This window comes from Uloborus diversus, chromosome 3 (genome assembly GCF_026930045.1).
Source record: "Uloborus diversus isolate 005 chromosome 3, Udiv.v.3.1, whole genome shotgun sequence".
Lineage (NCBI taxonomy): Eukaryota > Metazoa > Arthropoda > Arachnida > Araneae > Uloboridae > Uloborus > Uloborus diversus.
Genome location: NC_072733.1, coordinates 217,383,593 through 217,404,686, shown reverse-complemented (window position 1 = coordinate 217,404,686; position 21,094 = coordinate 217,383,593). Strand labels below are relative to the sequence as shown.

Here is a 21,094-nt window from a genome sequence, read left to right as displayed (position 1 = left end):
AGCTTGCTCAAAGAAGTTGTTACAGTACGATCCCGATTATTCGCGGAATTGGGTGGCACAGATAATGCAGATAATGAAAAAGGTGGATTATCTGAAAAGCACTTCAACCGCGGGACAAATTAGTTAAAAGTTGTCGTTGATAAAAAGAATGATTGTACTGGACATAAAATGTGTTACAGTACAGTGAAAATATATGCAGTTCGTTCATTCAAAATTAATTGAATTTTATTTACCAAAGAATTAATTGTATTTTATTTACCATTTTGAACTTTTACTTGGTATTATTTTGATTGAAGTCCACAAAAAGGATTAACTGCTGTATGAATCAAACTACAACAATGCCGAAATTGCAGCATAAATTGGAATTTAAAGACATTCTTAACTCTATAAGAAAGTCACGAAATTCTTCCATGTACATTTTTAATCAGAATGGCAACTGTTCTGGTGTTCTGAAGAACACAGATGTGACTTAGGAGAATTATTAAAATGTTGCAGAACATTGCATAGGATTACTTTTTCGCTTTTCTTTGGTATGTATATGTATTTTAAATTACATAATTGTTCAGTTACAATTAATAAAGGGCTTACTTTTCTAATGAAATAAAACATCACACCATGGTTTTAAAAAATAAAAATTAACTTACAGTGGTCGAGGTGGATCAGATGCTAGAAGAGTGCCATCATTTTGCACCTGTCCATCATCTTCATCATCGTCGTCGTCATCTGAATCAGATACAATTGGAGGTGGTGGTGGTGGAAATTCTGGAGAACTGCCATTCAATGTAGAATATTCATCCATCAGAATGGGTAATGCAGGAGGCAAATTGCTACTCATAGGACTATTATTGTTCTCTATTCCAAGACTATCCCCTAAATGGGATGCTAGCACATCTAGTTCCTGTAAAGAACAATGACTGTATTTTTTTTTTACAAATTAATAGTGAAAGGCAGAAAAAAAAAATTTTTACTTCAAAAAGTTTTTTTACTTTTTCAGGTAAGGCATGAAATTTTTTTTAACATGGGGAAAAGGGGCTCATGTGAACACTGGGCACATGTAAACATGGTATGTTTTATAAAGATCACTTCAAGCAAAAAATCTGGAAAAATTCTCAAATAAAAACAGCACCAGTTCTACCTCTTGGACAAACATTTAGAATAATGTCCCATTTTATGTTTCTCTGAAGGCAACTTCTTGGTTTTAGCAAGTGTTGATTTTTGTGAAAATTTAATCAGTCTTCTTCTTGTGAAAACAATTATAAAACTAACTGCTAATCTAAATCTTAGTGCTACAAGCCATTGTTTGAGTATTCAAGTAAATTTATGATGATGTTTAAATTTTTTTATTAAGTTAGAAATTCTTTATTTTTGAGAGTTTGCTCTAAAGTAGATGATGGGACATTTGAGAACACAACATCTAAGGGCACAAGTGAGCAGTTCCCATAGCCGTTCTCTGTAATACTTTTATTAGTGTAAGATATTGTAAGTGTTAAAAATGTGTAAATATTTACAATTATTATTTTCCTATAATCAGTTGTTAAATTTATTGTTAGTTGTAATAAATACTGTTATGTATTTATTTATTTATGTTTATTATTTTAATTTTTTAAATTTTTTTGTTACTAAACAGTTGGTCAATAATTTAGTGTTGTATAATACTTACAGGAAATAAAAGGAAACAAAAAAACTTTCATTTAATTAAAAATTGAAACTCAAAATCATTTTAAGATACATTATCAAACAATGTATGAAGATTAAAATCAAAGTATATATAGAATGGCCCATACATAAAAAACATTTTTATTATGTAGTTATATAAGTTTTTTCTAGTCTATTCAGTGATCAGAACAGGCTACGAGACTTTAAAATTTGACAGTGAGCAGTTATGTATGCAAGAAAAATATTTGCTTAGTGGAACAATAACTGAATGTTGAAATTTACGCATTTATAGGTTACAAATCTTTCAACCTATTTGTTATTTAGGTATATGTATCATATTGAAGAATTTTCATAAATAATATGATACTTCTACATTTTTAACAGTGTTCATATGTGGCCCCCTCTTGGGGCACATGTAAACAATTGCAGAGGTTTTTTTTTTTTTTTTAAATACTATGAAGTAAAGAAATATTTTTTTTAAAAAATCCCAAAGAATTCCATGACACAAAGAGAAGTTTATTCAATCATGGGGACACTTTTACGCAGAGAAATTGATAATATTTTTTGAAAAATATGGAAATGAAAAAATTTGTTCACATGTGTCCCCTTTTCCCCTATATAGTCAGTTTGGGCAAAAGAAAACATAGGGTGAATGGGAAACAATCTTTATTACCATACTTGTGTGTTGATTTCTGAAACTAAACTAATGGTGAGGAAAGACTGAAGATATGGAAACTGAAGATATTTTGCGAGTTCATTATCATTCCAAACAATAGCATAGGTGCCATCATTGTTTTCAATGAGACTGAAAACAACTTTAAAATTTGTGTTTTAAAGTTGAGAGTTTATACATTTACAAAGCAGGTCAATAAATGCTTAGTAAATGGTTTCAACTAGTTGTATTTCTCATGTATGATGGGAGTGAAAACATTCAGTTGTGCAGATATTTGACTTTCACCTGTAATTCCTTATGCATCTTTTCTAAGTATTTATTGAAACTAATTTATCACTTATAAAGAAAATGAACCAACTCTTCAAATTTTTTGTAAAAATGCAATTTTTTAAAATCTGTTATTTCATTGTACTGACACTGTTTTGACATTTACTAATTTATGTCTAATTAAAAGATTTTAGAGAATTTTGGAGCAACAGGATTTTTTGATTAACTAGTATTTTTTGTGATGGAATTCTAGAACATAATAGTTAGAAACACTAATGCTTATATTATTATTGCAGTGAGCCTGTAATGCAGCCCCATTAAGAAAAGTATTACAGTTAAGATGAACTTTTTTAAAAGAAATATGTTTTGTCCTCAACATACATCTGGTTTTCTTGCAATTGGTTTAATGATAGCAGCATTTCTACTGGGTGGTAAAGCTGGAGGTTGTAGTTGTTGATTACGGGGTGGAGTAGCAGGTTTCTTTTCTTCTCCGGGTATAGGAGGTAATGGCTTACTGGGTGGTGGCGGATCTGGAACAACTGCAATTAAAATAATTTTTAAAAATCAATTCTGAGTAAAAAAGCAAAACAATACTACATTTAAATAAACAATCAAAAGTATTAATTTGGAACCAAAATCTTTTTTTTTTTTTTTTTTTTTTTTGACATAAAACAAATGGCCCACATGGAAATAAAATCATACATCTTTAGCATGCTATTTACAAAACAATTTACCATTCTTTGAGGAGCAACCACTCATAACAAAAGTTTTTGTTCATGAAACATACCAAGGTGAACAAGCAGCACATGCTTTTGACAGTTTGTTAATTGGACAATGGCAAGACAATCTTTTGGAGATGATGTAGTTCACATTCAATGCCAAATCAGAAAATCGGTCATGATAGTCTTCCAGAAAGAACACATAACAACAAGTTAACATCCTAACTCACATGTGAATGTTACATACGCTTTCCATTTTGGTCACTGCTGTGCATGTGTTATAGGAGTTTATTTTCTATTAGCAGATCCGGTTTTTTTAATTATGGTTCACATATATAATCAGGGAAGGCCCCTTCCCAACTATAAGTTGAAATCTAACCTCTTCTCAAACATTTTCAGCAAGTTTCCAAATTTTTTTTATATTTCAAGCCCCTTTTCAAGGGCTTGAGGCCTTTCGGGTATGCAGATCTAGGCTCACATTTTAGCCATGTTGCTACAAAGTCTTGTTAAACTGAAATATGTCACACCATGACTCCTACGAGAGGTTCTGATTTGATCACTTTGAATTTCACTTCAGTAAAAATTTAAACAACAACTAGAACAAAGAGTCACAGCACAAGATTTCAGATTCACAGCGATTCCTAGGAAATGGATACACAGGAACTGTCGGGACCTTCTCATTTCTGCCAGCTTCACTCTTTCACTTACAATTCTCATCCATTTCCATTTGGCACAAGAAAAAAAAGTCTAATAACACAAAATTTCTAATAACACAGTGGATTCAGTTTTCATAAAATATATTGTGCTTTGCTTTGCCTTGCGCCCTTCCTCTCCTCATTTTTAGCTGACCATTATCTGACATTATTTCTTACTTAAAGCCTAATCTGCCATGGGCAGGTAAACGGCAGTAACTGCAGATTTTTCTATTTTCATTCTTTTTGCGGTTTTGAAATCGATATTACTTTAGTTTTATGGTACAAACATGTTTATTTGGTTTCCGCTTTAAAAAAAAGCATTTTTCTAGCATTGGTAATTTGCAGTAACTACGTTTATCTCATCATTGTGCAGGTAATCGGCAGTATGCTCTTACTGCTTTTTACCTGCCAACGGAAGAACGGAAACTTTCTCACACGGGCAGGCAAACGGCAGTAACTGCTTTATCGCTACATTGTGCAGGTAATCCTCAGAATGCTGTAAATTTTTCCATTTTCCTTTATTTGCATTTTTAAAATTTTTTGCCCATAACCGTTCTGCCATGGCTAGGTAAACGGTAGTAACTAAAAATTTTTTAATTTTCACTTTTGCATTTTTGAAATCTATATTACTTCAGTTTTATGGTACAAACATGTTTACTTGGTTGCCACTAAATAAAAGCATTTTTTTAAATCAGTGGTAATTAGCAGTAACTGCTTTTATTGCTACATTGTGCAGGTAATCAGCAGTATGACCTTACTGATCTTTACCAGCTCATAACCATTGACCAAAGAATGGAACATAAATGCAACATTATCAAAACTTGTACCAAGACACAACCGTTTCGGGATTTCCTTTGCAGCTCAAAATGCAAGCAGGGGTGCTCCGATAGGAGGGCAAGGGAGGTCAATGTGCCCCTTAACTACGAAAATTCAGGGACAATATTGCAATGCTGCATTTTTTAAAATGACGCTTGTCGCTTCTCATTAGATGCAGGTATGCATGTCAAGTTGTATTTTATCATTCGTTAAAATTGGGAAGTCATTCAGTAAATTGAGAGTTATCGCATCTCAAAAATTTAACTTTGGAGTGTCCTTGAGCACCCCTAAATAAAACTATTATTTAGGGCAATTAATCATTTTATATTTCAAATAAAGTCGAAGAAAACGTTTTGTAACTTCACAGAACTAAGGCAATTTTTAAAAAAATCTTCTTTGATTCTTCATATCCGTGATTTAAAAACAATAAACAAACAATATTAAGAGAACAATACTTGGCAGACGATAAATAAGCGCGTAGCAAGAGAATGATTCTATTCCAATTGTTTTGTTTTGGCTCAGGCGATGTTTTTCTCAATTTAATACTAAGCTGCTGCACTTTTAATAGTTTGATGAGAGTCATCGTTAACACACAAAGCATTTCAAGGACCAAAATTTTCATAGGATCGCAATTCAGTCTACTGCACAAAAAGGATTTTGGTTTTCCAAGAAACCAAGCTCAAAGTGTATCCAATACAAAGAGGAAGAACATACCAGTGCTCTGACTTGAGGCTATAACTTTATAAAAAGACTAAAGAAATTACCTTATCCTTCCTTAAAGCTTCAAACCAGATGAAGGAACCAAAACGATCGACTACTGAATGGACAATTGTATGGCCCAAATAAAAAATGGGTGCCTTTTTACCACCATGATTGCACTGATCAACAGCAAGAAGATAAATACAATGACAATTTCTTTCTGATATTTCAAACCAGTTCACACATTCATGAACACTGATTGTATTCATCACGGTGTACAGCAAGAGATGAAAAGGTGACAAAGAAATGTGTTTGATTTTAACGATTTTGAACAGGTTGTGTAGCTTCTTCCAAGTACAACAAAATGACTGTCATCAGCATGACTATGAATGACTCCAGTGGTTTCCCTGAATTGCCTGAATTAAAATTTAAATTGTTTGTCGATATTTGTGGTAAATCAAAAACATGTTTCTTCCAATATCTCAAAAACACTTTTTTGTAGATACTGCCATTTACTTGCCCACGGCAGTAATCATCTGCCCACTTTTGACTTTCAGAATGTGTAAAGGATGCAAGGTTGCCCTTTAAACTTACTAATTTTATTTTCAATTTCAAGAAATAGGTTTTACAGATAAAATATTCGAGTAAAGCAGGAGAAAAAGCAGTATCTGACAACACTAGAAAATTTTAAAATATTGAGATATGCAGGTTTCAACATCATCAGGTTTGACTATAGCTCTTTCGGGGGAAGAAAGTAGCATAAATTACCAATCAATCTTTGAGGGGGCACAGGTGGGCGAGGAGGTGGTGCCGGAGTTTCAGGAGGTAGATAATTTCCTGCACCAGGAGTTAATGTACGACTGTCGTCTTGATAATTTCTCCGTAAAGTTGAATCACCGTCTACGGCATTCCTAGAGTAAAAATTCAAACATCAAGTGCTTCAAACAATGATTTAACACTAAAAAAAGATCCCTTTTAATTCTGAAACACTACTATTAAGAGGGACTAATTGGACAAAATTTTCATACTTTTTGCTAGTTTTACACTTAATGCTTTGTTAAACCCATAATGTGTACTGATAACCTTGTTTTTACCACTTTTCAGACATTCTGCTACCACCTAAAGCGTTTTTTATAAACAACATTTTTTAACTCTATATATTTTTTTTCTATTTTTAAAAATTGGGTTCAAGTAGCCCCAAGCTGGGGCTACTTTGTCTCACTCAGTAAATCCATTAGAAAAAGCTGTAAAACAGGTGGTGGTATCAAGAAGGACCAAAGATTTTGAAAAAAAAAAAAAAACTCAAAATGTACATTCTAGTTAGCAAAGTATTTATATAAATTGCAAATTATTTATATAAATTAATATAAAATCAATGTACACATAAAAAAAATTTTAGGCAAACATAATTTCAGAAAATAGAAATATAATCTAACTACAGCTAAAACCAATTGAAATGCTCATCATTTAAACATTAGAAAGAATGAGAACTCCTAAATTTAATGGCTTGGGTGGATTTTTTCTCTCTGATATTATTTAATGCCTGCTCTTCCTCACTACTAAATATTACAGGATGCCCAGGCTTGTTTTGTGAGCGATATTTTAATTTCCTTTTTAGAGTTGATATACTTAAGTCAAAATAGGCTAATGCCACTCTCTAAGACATTTCCCCGGAATTAGTTGAATCTGGACACAATTGTAATTTTTGCTATTAATAATCCACATTATTTCCTACTTCAAGGGGTTCTTTTTTACTTTCGGACCCTTTTTATCCCCAGATCTGCAATTTGACAGGTATAAGTAGTTACTAACCTTTTCATTTTAAAAGATTACAAACCTTACTTAACATAAATTTAGTGATGAAATGTGGATTGGGGCTGTTTGAACGCAGGCCTCAAGTAGCCCCATTTTAAGGCAACCAGTGCACTTTTACTAACTTATATTAGTTACTCTGTTAATTATATAGCTATAACCTAAAAACACCATTATTTAATTAAGAAATACAGTGAAACCTCAATAAGTAGTAGACCGGTTAAGTGGTCACTCCGTTTAAGTGGTCGTTTTTCTTTGGTCCCGAAAAGGTCTCATTCACAGTAATGTAAAATGATCCTCCTTTACTGGTCACCAAATTTAATTTTACCCAGTTAACTAGTCACTCAAAAATTGTTTTCTAAAATTCCTTTTCCTTATCGGATCTTAGAAAATAGTGTCAGACTTAGTTGAAAGGCTGTTTGATCTAGTCATTTTTCCTTGAAATCTCGATCCTCCGTTCTGGTCGTTCAAAACATACTTCTTGCTGTGACTCTGCCGAGTGCAGACAGTATGAATCAAACTCTTTTCAGCAAGACATACAAAATCTAATACCTGGAGAAAGTTAGTCAGTATTTATTATCCGTTCAAGGAACTACAAACACAGAATTTAAAGCTTGATGTATGTTAGATCATTCTTTTCCATAAGAAACAACTTCATGAGCCAACATTGAAGGATTGTATTAATGTACTGTAACTACATTAAAATAAGTTGTTGTTATTTAGTAATGTATAAGTAAGAGAAAATGAAACAAAGTAACTATCATTGGTATTTTTCCCCCTTTTTAATATTTCCACTAATTTATAAACATTGATTATGTAAGCTATTGTTTTTCTCACAGAATTCTACTGCTATTCATGAATATTTGTAAGGCTTTTTTTTTTCTTCCTTAATTTCCCACTCCACATAAGTAGTCACTCCGCATAAGTGGTCAAAAATTGTTGGTCCCTTGAGTGACGACTTAACGAGGTTTTACAATGCAAACATAAAACTATCTTGACCTTGATGATATCAGATGCTTCCATGAACTTACATGTGAAAGTTTGCAGACACTAAAAACAACTGTTTAGACAACTTGAAATCATAACCTCAATCAGAAAAAGGCAGGAATAGCAGAAACTTTGTTTCATGCTCTAGCCTTTACCTGATACTGTTACTTGTCATGGAGAAAGTTTTTTAAGTCTATACATTGAGTTTTATAGGACCAGGACGGATTTTAAACACTTTTTTCTTGTGGGTTCAAATAGCCCCTGGAGGCTCAAGCAGCCCCACTTTACGGTAATTATTTTTTTTTCACAATAATGCTAATTTTGATGACAAAAGAAAAAAAAATGCATGGAAATAGGAAAATCTTGGATATTTACTACAAATGATTAGGAGCGAGTACAGAAAAGTGCATGAAAGTTTTAGGAAATAGTCGATCCCACTTATTGGAATGTCGGTTAAAAAAATATCCCAGATTCAGTGTACCAAACCATGTTATGTTGATCCTGGATAATGGAATATCCTGCTTATAAGAATAACTTTTTGTGAAAAATTGGTTAATCTATTAAGCGGGCTTGAATGTTTGCAAAATTCAATGCTAAGTATTGAAAAATTAACCACATGATTGTTCTCATACAATCTCCTTCATAATAACATTCTTGAAGTTAAAAATTGAAAAATTTGAAAAATACAATAATAAAATTTTAAAATGTTGCTGCACTTTTTTTGGTACATACCTTATTTGAGCAGGAATAACATCATCTTCCTCACCATCACTACCACTGTATCTATATTCATCATGATCTCTTTCTTCACCTAAAATTATTTTTTTAAATAAAGAATGATTACAAAGTTAAAGTAGAGAATGTGATGCAGAGCTTCAAAATTGATAAGTTTTTACTTGTAAGATTACAATTTACTTCTAAAAACCATACAAATCACTGAAAATTCATACAAGATTTTCTTCTAAAACACAGTGACAAATCCATGGAGGGGCTATGAGGCTGTAACTTCAATTTCGAAAAATTTCAGTGAAAAAGTCTTTCTCCCCACACCTTCCCTTAACGTTATCAACGGTAACTTAAAATTTGGCTCTTAGGATTCGTTTGCACAGTTTTTTTTTTTTGAAAAATTATAGGAGAGAGAGTCTCTTCTCTTCTATACACCATTAAAACTGCATAATTTCATTTTAAGGACTTCCATTACGAAACATTTTGGGAGAGTCAAAGGAAATTTTGGGATTACCATCAAGAACAACCGACAAATGTGTTTTTTTGGACTTCGATTTCAAAACAATTCCCGAAGAGAGCTTTCAAACTCAAACACTTCCCCTAACATTACGAAGGATGACCTAAAATTACATTTTTAGGACCTCAATTCAGAAATATTTTCAAGTGAAGAATTTTAAACTCCATCCCTTCCTCTAACTTTATCAAAAGCAACCTACGATTGCATAAGTGGTTCATTTTGGAAAATTTCTAAGATAGTGTGCCCCAATTTCCTTCCCCCTCCACATTCTTAAAGATCCTTAAAAATTTCACTTTTAAGATGACAATTTTAGAAAATTTCCAGGGGAAGTTACAAAGTTTCAACCCTTTGTAAAAGTCCCTAAACCTTTCCTACTCCTCACATCCCAAGATATTGTCTTAAATCCATTTCTGAAACTGCAATATTAAAAATATTTCGAGAGAGAACCCCCAGACTTTTTAGAATGAATACTACTACAGTATGGGACCCCAAATCTGGAATGATCGGCACCGTGACCTTTCTGAATTTCAGATTTTTCGGGATTTTGGGTTCCGACTCAAAAAAGCAGTGAAACTCTCCTGTCATGCGGCATTTGTCATTTTTCCGGGTTTACCTAACGTTCAAGCTAAACTTAATTTATTTTTTGATCAATCTGAATGAGTGTTTACTTCAATATGCTGAATCAAAAGTCAGAGATAATTTACAGCGGCATATAGTCCATGGATGTTTCTTTTTATTACTATGCGATGTGACGAACAATACAATAAATAAATCATATTTTACCACAAGTAATTTTGTACTTTTGTTCAATTGGCTTTGTATTGCATACTTATGAAAAGAAAAAAGAACTATTGATAACCGAAAGTGGATGTTAATAAATTGCTGCACAATTACAGCAAAATGTTTATTCAAGCACAACATGTGGCATCAAAAAACGTTTAAAAAAAGCTGAACTGAAAATTCTATTTTCAACAATTGCCAAACGTTAAAAATTTTGAACTTTTAAAACTGGATTTTTTCTTTTTTTAAATAAATGATTTTCTAAAAATATATTTAACTGGAAAAGTTTCTACTTACAGGACTCCGAAATTGGGGTCTCATTATACTTTCAACTATAGCTGGGAGAATCTCATTTTTAAGAAAAGAAAATCTTAAAATATTATTGTTAGTGAAATTTGTGGAAAAAATAGGGTCCGCTAATAAAGCGTCTTTTAATTTTCATATAAAAAAATTAATTTTTCATGCGTCATTCATCAATGGCATGGAAAGAAAAATCCACGCTAATGACCAATTTGAACTTAAATGAGATTATAAGCCACACAATAATTGTAATTCAAAACATTAAGTAACACAAAAAAGAAACAAAATTCCTTTCCATAGTATTTAAACATACAAAAGTTACATTTAAATCAGTAAAATATTTTTATTAATTTTTTAAAATTTATTATGAAAACTACTATCCATTCTAATAACATAGGAAAATCTATGCAAATGACACAGTTGAACTTAATTGAGGTTATAAATTACAACATAATTGAGACACAAAATTCCTGTCTGTGGCCTTTAAAAATAATAAAGTTGCACGCAAATCAGTAAAATAAAATTTTTTTAATAAAAAATTTATTATAAAAATTACTATCCATTCTAATGACAAAGAATTGATTTACTGTATTTTCCTGTGTATTATCTGCAGCAGCGTAAAATCCACAGGTCTTAAAATCAGCCTGAGGGGGAAAAAATCTTTGTGAAATATGCGACGGAGTAGAATTTGTGGATAGTGTGATGTAAGAAAATGATGCTTTAATTCACCATACAATTTTAGAAACTAAATTTAAAATGTGAAGAAGTAATAACTTTAAAGGTACAATCTAAAAAAGGTTTGTTGTTGAAATTGTAATTATAGTACACTAATTACTTCAAAACAAAGTGTCAAGACGAAGGACACAACAGCCTAATCTTGTGCAAATCGAGGTTTCTCCCGTGACTGTATGGTTGTTTATTTTACACAGCCTAAATCATGCAAGAGGAAAATGAACCATTTAAAAATGCAATCGTAGGTTGCTTTTGATAAAGTTAGAGGAAGGGATGGAGTTTAAAATTCTTCCCTTGAAAATTTTTCTGAATTGAGGTCCTAAAAATGTAATTTTAGGTCATCCTTCATAATGTTAGGGGAAGTGTTTGAGTTTGAAAGCTCTCTTTGGGAATTGTTTTGAAATCAAAGTCCAAAAAAACACATTTGTCGGTTGTTCTTGATGATAATCCCAAAATTTCCCTTGACTCGCCCAAAATGTTTCGCAATGGAAGTCCTTAAAATGAAACTATGCAGTTTTAATGGTATATAGAAGAGAGGAGACTCTCACTCTTCTCTAATTTTTCAAAAAAAAAAAAAGAATCCTAAGAGCCAAATTTTTAAGTTACCGTAATACCCAAGAAAGAAAATTCGGTTCTCCTCTTATGCTTAACTTTTGTTCCCGAAATACCACAAATGCATCTATTACCACGCTAATCTAAAATGGCTACTCGTTTTGAAAGAGAAACTTGTTTTCAAAGACTGTTGATTATAAAAATTAAATATAGAACAATAACTAGCTGTTAAAACATGCACTTGCTTTAAAAATGAAATATGGGGGACAAACTTCAGTTCTTTTGCTAAGCATAATAATTTTATTTCCAAAAATGAATTTATTGGATAAGTAATCTCTTTCAACTCATTTAAACACAGAATTAACTTTCGTGGTTTTAAATATCATTCTACTATATTGCTGAAATGTAGATATTATGCAAGATATAGCTACTAGTTACATCCATGCTAATGATATTTAAGACTTTTATTCTGTTGTTTAATTGAAAAACGAGTCATTTTTCGGTTCAAATAGAAAAAAATAAAAAATCAAACATATTTAAACATTAAAAAATCCTACAAAGGCAGACAAATTCTTTCAAATGTTCAATGATAAAAATTCTTTCAAATGTTCAATGATAAAAATTCTTCCCTATTTTGAGAACCACAGGAGTTTAGTAAGACCTCATTTGGAGTATGCTGTTCAGTTTTGGTCACCTTATCTGAAGAAAGATATTTCTGCATTGGAAAGGGTTCAAAGAAGGGTAACAAGACTAGTAAAGGGGACTTTCAGATTTAGATTATGATACCAGACTCAATATGTATAGCCTGAAGCAAAGGAGAGTCAGAGGGGACATGATTCAGTAGTTTAAATTTATCAAAATGAAAGATGTTTATGGGTTAAATTTTTGCATGGAAAGCAGTACAAGGGGGTCATAGTTTTAAGTTATCTAAATCTCAGGCTAACCTGGAAATTAGGAAATATTACTTCTTTAGTAGGGTTGTGGGCACTTGAAACAGCTTACCGGAAGAGGTGGAAATGAGCAAGGGGTAGATAGCTTTAAGAGGGCCATGGATCACCATTGGAGACGAATAAATTGACTAGGATCAGCCCAGCTGGGCCCAGAGCCTGTTACTGGTCGTCACATTTGTTTTTATATAATTCTTTTTTTTCGTATTTTAAAGCACAATTCAGCAGTTTTGCATGCTCATGTGCTCGTAATGAAATCTGCTCTTGATAAAACAATGCCTTTAAAAAAAAAACTTCCCTCACCCACCAGTTCTTTGACCTCAGGACGACCTTGTTTATGTATTAAAAATGTCTTCATTCACTTTAGTAACAGTTGAAGACACAAATGTGATATAAAATTTTTTACGATTTCAGTCCTCCTCTCCCCCCCCCCCCCCTTCACCATAACAAGATCCTGGACTCGCCACTGCAAGAAAAAATTGAAACTTACTCAAATACTTTCATTTAGTTATTGATTACATTAGAAGAATTTCTTCTTTCTCTTTTATTCAAAAAAATTAGAATGCATAATAGTTTTACTGATCACTAGTGAGTCTGAAAAAACGAAGGGGAGCAACAGTCCATGGGGACCAAGGTCTACTGTGTCCATCTCAGTTTACCAGACCTAGGGCTCTGCGGTGCTAGGGCAAATGTTCTGTTTAGGTGATGAATCAAACGCAGACACCCGGAGTTTAGCTCTCATGCACTAATGAATATACTTTAACATTTTAAGAAGTTTAAGGTAACAGGTTATCCCAATCTAAGTTGGTTTTTAGTTATGTTAAGTTGATAACATATCTGTAAATAAAGTGCTTAATATGAGGAAAAAATAAATAAATGCTTTGATCAAGAGAAAGGGACAAAATAATTATACAACAAAAATTTCAAGCAGAATAAAAAGTTTCAAACAATTTTTTTTTGGGGGGGGGGGGGACATGAACACAATTGGTGCAAAAAATACCTTTTTTATTGTCGCTCAATAGGCTTTGTAGCATATAGAATTCAAGAAATTAATCAAAATAAAATCCAGATGCTAAAAGACTGCTCCACTGTTACATGCATTGTGTAAGCCTAGAATTGTGTAAGCCTACTTTCCATATGCGAAAAATAAATCTATATAAATAAAACAAAGAATATGTGTGCATATATTTATGTCCCCCACACAAAACCAAAATTTGTGTCCCATCTCAACCAAATTTGGCAGGGAGGTACTTGGACACCCAAGAAGGAATGCACGGGGGTTTTAGAACGCCAAAGGTGTACCAAACCATTCAAATTTTAAATTTGAGGCCCCAAATTCGCATTAAATGGCTCTTTCTACCCAAAATAATTATCCAATTAGTTGAAATTTAGCAACATTCAAAAGCAAACAAAAATTACCCCTGAAATTGATTTAATTCCTTCGAATTTCAAATGAAACCAAGGCTGTAAAATCACCAAGAAAAAATTTAAAAGCATTTTTAAGCTTAATGGAACAGAATTTCATGTTGTAAAGTATTGTTTGCATGATCTCATTTTAAATTAGCCTGAATAAAACCATTCAGAAGATTGACACTTTTTTTTTCCTTGACCGACTAAATAAAACTTTTTGTTTTGAAGTAAAAATTTCCACTTCTGATTATTATTTGACAATTTATCTTTTTTTTTTCTTTTTGTACTGCCAGCAGAAGATTGCATTTAATTCATTCCTGAATTTTTGCTTTGCCGTTTTCTTTCTTTAATGACTATTTTGGCGGAATAATTTAGTTTATTTTTTTCTTTAATTGAAGCCTTATTGTTGAACATGCGTCACTTGACAAAACTTTTATTTTTGAGGTAACCCATTCAAAGCTGGGTAATGCAGCTAGTTAATAAATAAAAACAAGTTAATAAACTGCAAAAACCGGAAACTCATAATTCCAGTTAAAAATTTTATTTAGCAGCCAAACATTGCTTTCAAGCAGAGTAATAATCCAATTCAAAATGTATGTAATGTTAATAATATCCATTTAAAAATGTATGTAATGTTAATAATATCCATTTCAAAATGTAGGTTTTTGTGAAAATGTTTAAAAAAATTAGGGAAATGTATCGATTTTGCTAGCATGGTTGTCGTGAACATACTGATAAACAGCAGTAAAAGAGGAATATTTTGAGCCCTGGTTTACCTAATGCTAAACATTGCATAAAAAGAGCAAAAAAAAAAAAAAATCAAATGAGTGACTTTTAGGTGTAATGCATAAAAGTTGGCAGGAATGGGTGTGTTTGTGATGCAGTTTCTTTTGTTTAAAAAAGATTTACTTTAATCATTTTTGTATTAAAAAGGTGGGGAAATTTAGTTTTTTATACTTGAAAAACTTAAGAAAAACTCAAAATTTGTATAAAATGAACAATTTTTGCATATGATAAAATCAAAATTCATACATTGTAATAAGGAGAAACCATACAAGATGCAAGCTTAGCATTGTATACAAAATAAAATGAATTTGAACAGAACCAACCTTTTTTATTCTTCCTACATCTGTCTAAGTGGTCTTTCAGTTGAATTCTCACTTGACGCTCAGTTGGTTGATCTCTTATAAAGGGGTGCTTTAACAATTGATCAGTGTATGGACGTTGTTGATAATCTTTTACTAAAACAGTTTCAATAAAACTATGAAATTTTTTGGCCCACTTCTTTGACTTCAGTCGTGGTGGTGGATTACGTGGAATTAAAAATAATGCTCTCATGGGATGCATATCACATAAAGCTAAAAGATACATTACAAATTACACTTTTTTTATAGAGAGATAAATATAAATAACTATCATCAAAAAATTCTCATCCTAAAATCAGTTCAATAATTTAAAATGTTCTAAACATGAATGTAATACTTACGTGGCTGTGATTCAGCCATTTCAAGAGCAGTGATTCCTAACGACCAAAGATCACTCTGTAAAAGAAAACAGTTAACTAAAACAACAAATAAACCTGCTAAAAATTCAAATGAAGAAATACTTTTGTGCAACGAAGTAACAATAGTAAACAAAAAGTTGATCATTTGTGCTTTATTTACGTTCTGTTTACTATTGTTACAGCTACAAGATTATTTAACACTAAAAACTGACTTGAACTATTAAGGTTCATAGAATAACAAATACAAGTTGATTTATTAGCTATAAGAACTGTTCATACATGTCGAATTTCAACATATTACTTCATCCACTAGTGAAATTAATATTTGGAACCTAATTAAAAACTAGAGTTGCGTAAATGCATATTTGGATGCATTTATAGGTATGAATGAGAGATGGAGGAAAAGGATCAGAATGAACGAACTCCTAAATTAACAGTTAAGATTTTACCAAGACAGAAATGGGCAATTTGGGGCCAACAGTCATTTTTTCCAGCATGTGATGCCTCATATATTTTATTAAAAATACTTTAAAATGTTGATGAACAAATTTTTTCTGCTTAACAAATAACAAACTTATGTGTGATTTCTTAAGCAAAAATCTCGTCATTACTCATTAAAATTATTACTTTTTAATGAAATATGTGAACCGTCACATGTGGGACAAAGGGCAGACTTTTTCATGGAATGGCCCAAATAATGATTTTGTCCTAAAACAGAAACATTTATTAAATTTTTGAAGCTTGAATCTCAATACAATCTTCAACAAAGCTATTCAGTCAATACAATGCAGTAAGTTGATCTTCCTATAGTAGCTATTCAGTCCAAAGGGCTATTCCTCTATGCCAGTGGCTCCCAACCTTTTTTGCTTTGGGAACTCCTTTCAAAGTCTGTATGAATTTGGTGAACCCCTTGTGCACTAAGAACTAAGTGACATGCGCCCTATGGTGGTTCAAAAATACATGTAATAAAATTTTCTTCTAGATAACAGGACACCCCTCCATATTTTTTGACTTGCAGATAGTAATATACTGGAAGAATTTTAGCCTAATACTTCAACTAAGAGAGGGTGCTCAACCCCCTCTCCTAAACTTCTTAAGTATCGGGAGGGGGGTTAACAAAACACATTGAACTGAAAAAACGCTACACATTATTATACACACTAGTAATATGCTACTAGTGTATATAATAATGCAATAAAATACAATACGACATTGCAATAAAATATTTACAAAAAACATCTGGGAAAATTAAATGTTTCTAAACTTGTGGCATTTTCTATGCTACGGCTAATGTTAAATTAAGGAGCCACTGAGCACCCTCTTAAAACTTGAGTAAGAAGTTAAACTTGTACAGCATAATACTATTAGTAAGTTTTAAAAAAAAAATAGGAGGTGCCCTGGACTCTAGCTGAAAAAAAAGTTTTTTTGAACAACCCTAAAGCACCCCCGCCCCCATACACACACAGTAAAATTTGATCAATGATTATTTTTGTTTGAGAAACGAAAATAATTATTTGCAAATATAGCAGTACAAACATTGCTGCTACAAAGCTAAAATGAAGCTAAAACATTGCTAAAAAACAAATTTAACGGACCAAATCCAGTGATAATTCTTTGAGTTTCTGCCCACTTTGAACAAATTCTTAATGGGATGGTTGTGGAACAAAGAATTTTAAAGTTCATCTTAAATGTCTTGTCTGACAGTTTCAGTCTTACATTGTGTTTAACATTTAATTTCCTTTTGCATTTATCTCTGTATGTTGAAAATCATTTTCCCATGAAAACTTTGTCCAAAAGAGGTAATAAAATTTAAAATGTCTTTTTCTGTCACATCAATACATTTATTTGTAATGCTAATTCAGTCAATTCAAAAATAATCTTTAAAATATCTTTTACAGAAAATGTCTCAGATTAACTAAATGATCTTTTTTCTTCCAGTAAAATTAGAAAGTTCTCTAAATTTACATTTTCTTCGAAAGGAATGTGAATCTAGTTGTTCGATAAGGATACAATGTGTACATTAATCATTTGTGTGCTGAAATTTTTTTTTTATGAATAATAAAAGTGCAGAATAAAACGTGTAGTTGTTTTTTATTTTATTTTTGAAAAATAATAAAACATCTGCAATTTACTCTTAATTATTACAGAAATGGTTATCAAGAAAAATATTTTTATGTTCAATTATTACAAGAGTTCTTCTGCGAAAAACTCATAAGTTCCTTTTTTACATAGAGCGCAAATTTTCATTAATTTCGTAAAATATTTTAGAATGTACATCACTATAGCAACAAATAGCGCCATTGCACTTACTGTGTCACTCACATTTTTGGCAAAACACAAGAAAAGTGCAATAACTCTTTGTCGCACTCGAATGGTAAAGAAACTAAAGATAGAAAATTAAGAAAAGATGTTTAAAATGCTCTCATATGCTCCATATAATGTTTCCATCAAGTTCAATCAAATTTTCAAATGGCAAGAGACAAATGGAAAAATGAAGAACAAAAAACTCTTGAACTTGAGATTTCATCTCAAACAAACATGCTGATTTTCCGCCATTACAGTATCATTTTCGCGAACTCCTTTTGTACCTCTCACAAACCACTGGCTGGGAAACGCTGCTCTATGCTATTCAGTTAGGGCAGCTATTTATTCAAAATAATGTAAGCTCCTCCTCCTATTTCACTAAAGTAAAGTACATGAAACAAATAATGAATGCTTCAAAAACAATGCTGTAAAATATATCTGTACTGATAGATTATACCATGTTAGATATGAAATAGAATAACATTTACTGAAAGGAGAAAATATTATTATTCACTTGTTTCATCGGTATAATTATGCAATGATTATTAGGAACTACTGACAGGATTATGCTTAATATTATTGAAAATGCAAACAAGAAAAATATTATTTCTTTTTTCATCCAATTCAAAGAACAAACTTTATTTAGCGTTTCATAGTTTTTAGAAATATTCCTATCGGATTTTTGTAATTTTTTTAGCTGAAACTTTAAAAAAAGATAACATTATTTAATAACATAATTTAGAAAAATTAATGCTTATGAATTAAAAGCTTACACTTGCTCAAAAAAAAAAAAAAGCTGGATTTTATCAAACAATTTAAAACGACTAGATAAATTTAATAGGTAAAAGTATTTAACCACCCGGTGGTTCAGCAGTCACATAGGTATATTAACAAGACATCCATACATGAACTGCAAAGTAGTAACACTCTTTGAAGGTATTTTACTAGAAGTACAAGTGGTTGTTTTTGACATATGTTTGAAAGCATTGAAAAATTAACTAAAAGGGTTAAACATAACATGCTGGACACATTGTTGAATATGCCTAATAAAGCCATACATAATGTGATGAAAAAGTTGATGAAATCATACAATGCCCAAATGAGACACTGTTGAGGTTAAGCTAATATTTTCACTTTATTTTGAGAATTTTGAACTTTAGCTTTTAGTTGCTATAAATTTATATATATATCACAATTGAAAGCCAGTTAAATTCTGAAAGTAAAGGGCAAACATATACATAAAAATTTCACACATGTGCAAACAATTTGAACAATGATTAAAAAGGCAGAAACAATTATTTCAATAAGTTTCGGAAAAGAGGCATAAAATCTGTCAACATAAAGTCTTTCCTTGGATGACTTTTCGTCCAAAAGCTCACGCTCCTTTGCATTGGAAAAGGGGTTCCTTGTAACCCGGAAACATGTGTCTGTAGTAATTTGCAATTTTTGTGTATTAATGTCGGTAAATTATGCATATTACTTACCCTATTATCATAAGTTGCGTCTGGATTTTCATCACAGGCAATAACTTCGGGTGCCATCCTATAAAACAACATTTAACAGAGCTTTAAAGAAGTAAAAAAATGTTTTTTTTTTATGAATAAAAACATGAAGATGAAATATCAGAATATTTATCACAAGATCTAAGAGAGTTGCAAAAATTGTACATAAATTATCTTCAAATTTGTATTCTAGTATATCATTTCTACAAACTTCATATTTCCTCATTTTATATCCTTCATTCTTCTTTTGACATCAAAATATAAGAACCCAGCAGTATTTGCTGTTAAATCCTTGAAGTACTTCTGGTGAAATGTTAATGTACATACATAATGTTACATAAATATCAAAACATGACAGTTATTGATTTAAATGCAGAAAGTACTCATTCCATGTGCCCTGATATCTCAATAATCTCCACACCATCTTTGACAACATTTCACAGAAATGTAGCCGCATTTGAAACTACCATAGGCAAGTTTTCAGTCTCAAAAAATGTATGAAGGATCTGGGATCCTTCAGGCAAAAGGTTCCAAACATCAGGACTGCTTTATGAAACAAATTGTTGAGTTTAGGCTAAGCTGGCAAAAAATGTACTCACACTGGAGCTCTGAAATTTTGAGAGCTTTGGGAGTACTTTTTACTCTTAATACATTCTACAGAGTTTGCAACTTTAACCTCATCAACTTTTAGGTAGCATCCATGTTAACTCTTAATAGAGCTCATAAAATTTTTTCGATCATTTATCTGTAGTTATATATTTATGATCTGAACCTAAATTTTAACTAAAAATTAAAGGTAATATTAAAAAATATATATATTTTTGCCCAAAATTTTGGAAATTTTTGATTATGACTTGTAAAATTTCAAAAAATAAATAAATAATGTTACAAATTCTGTAAATAGTAATTATTGTAGTAAAGTAACCTGTAAATAGTTTCCCGTAATGAATATACAACCCCTATACATTCGGCTAAAGTATGCAATCCCCCTATTTCTTTTTTTTGTTCATTGATAAAATTTGATAACGGTCTACTATTTTCATGAAGCGTTTGGAATGTTGTGGAATATTTGAGAGATTTCTTTCGATGTTTATAAAAGCGTCCCGCGTGATAAGAAGTTGAGTTTCGATTGAGAATTCGTACTGAGAGCGTATTAGCTCTGTTTATTGCGAGGCATTTCGCTGTGTTGTTTTCGTATTTGGAAGTAAATACGTGTGTAACCGTTGAGTTTACGGTGTTGAGTGACATTTGCTTACTTGCTGATGATTAATTTAGCAGTTGTTAACGATTTCTTCTGTACATAGTGTAAATAAAGCTCCTGTGTTTTTATCAAGAACTGCGTCGTCCTTTCAAGAAAGCTGGAAGTCACAGCGGATCCGTTACAATAATTTTTAAAAAATTAAACAAATTTAGGTTCAGGTCCTAAATATAAACCAGACAAACAAGTATGAAAAGTTTTACCGAAATGTATTAGAAACTTTCTGAGATATATTATG

At 31.5% G+C, this 21,094-nt stretch overlaps 1 protein-coding gene across 2 annotated transcripts in view; it reads right to left on the bottom strand.

Moving 5' to 3' along the window:
• Positions 1 to 21,094, bottom strand: part of LOC129218591 (misshapen-like kinase 1) — a 137,183-nt gene that overhangs the window by 64,484 nt on the left and 51,605 nt on the right. For both annotated transcript variants that reach the window (XM_054852909.1, XM_054852907.1), the window contains exons 10-16: positions 19,581 to 19,638; positions 15,775 to 15,829; positions 15,398 to 15,646; positions 9,057 to 9,135; positions 6,294 to 6,436; positions 2,978 to 3,135; positions 645 to 898 (exon numbers count right to left, since the gene is read on the bottom strand). In XM_054852909.1, the coding sequence (XP_054708884.1) occupies positions 645 to 898; positions 2,978 to 3,135; positions 6,294 to 6,436; positions 9,057 to 9,135; positions 15,398 to 15,646; positions 15,775 to 15,829; positions 19,581 to 19,638 (996 nt within the window). The remainder of the gene's footprint in view (positions 1 to 644; positions 899 to 2,977; positions 3,136 to 6,293; positions 6,437 to 9,056; positions 9,136 to 15,397; positions 15,647 to 15,774; positions 15,830 to 19,580; positions 19,639 to 21,094) is intronic.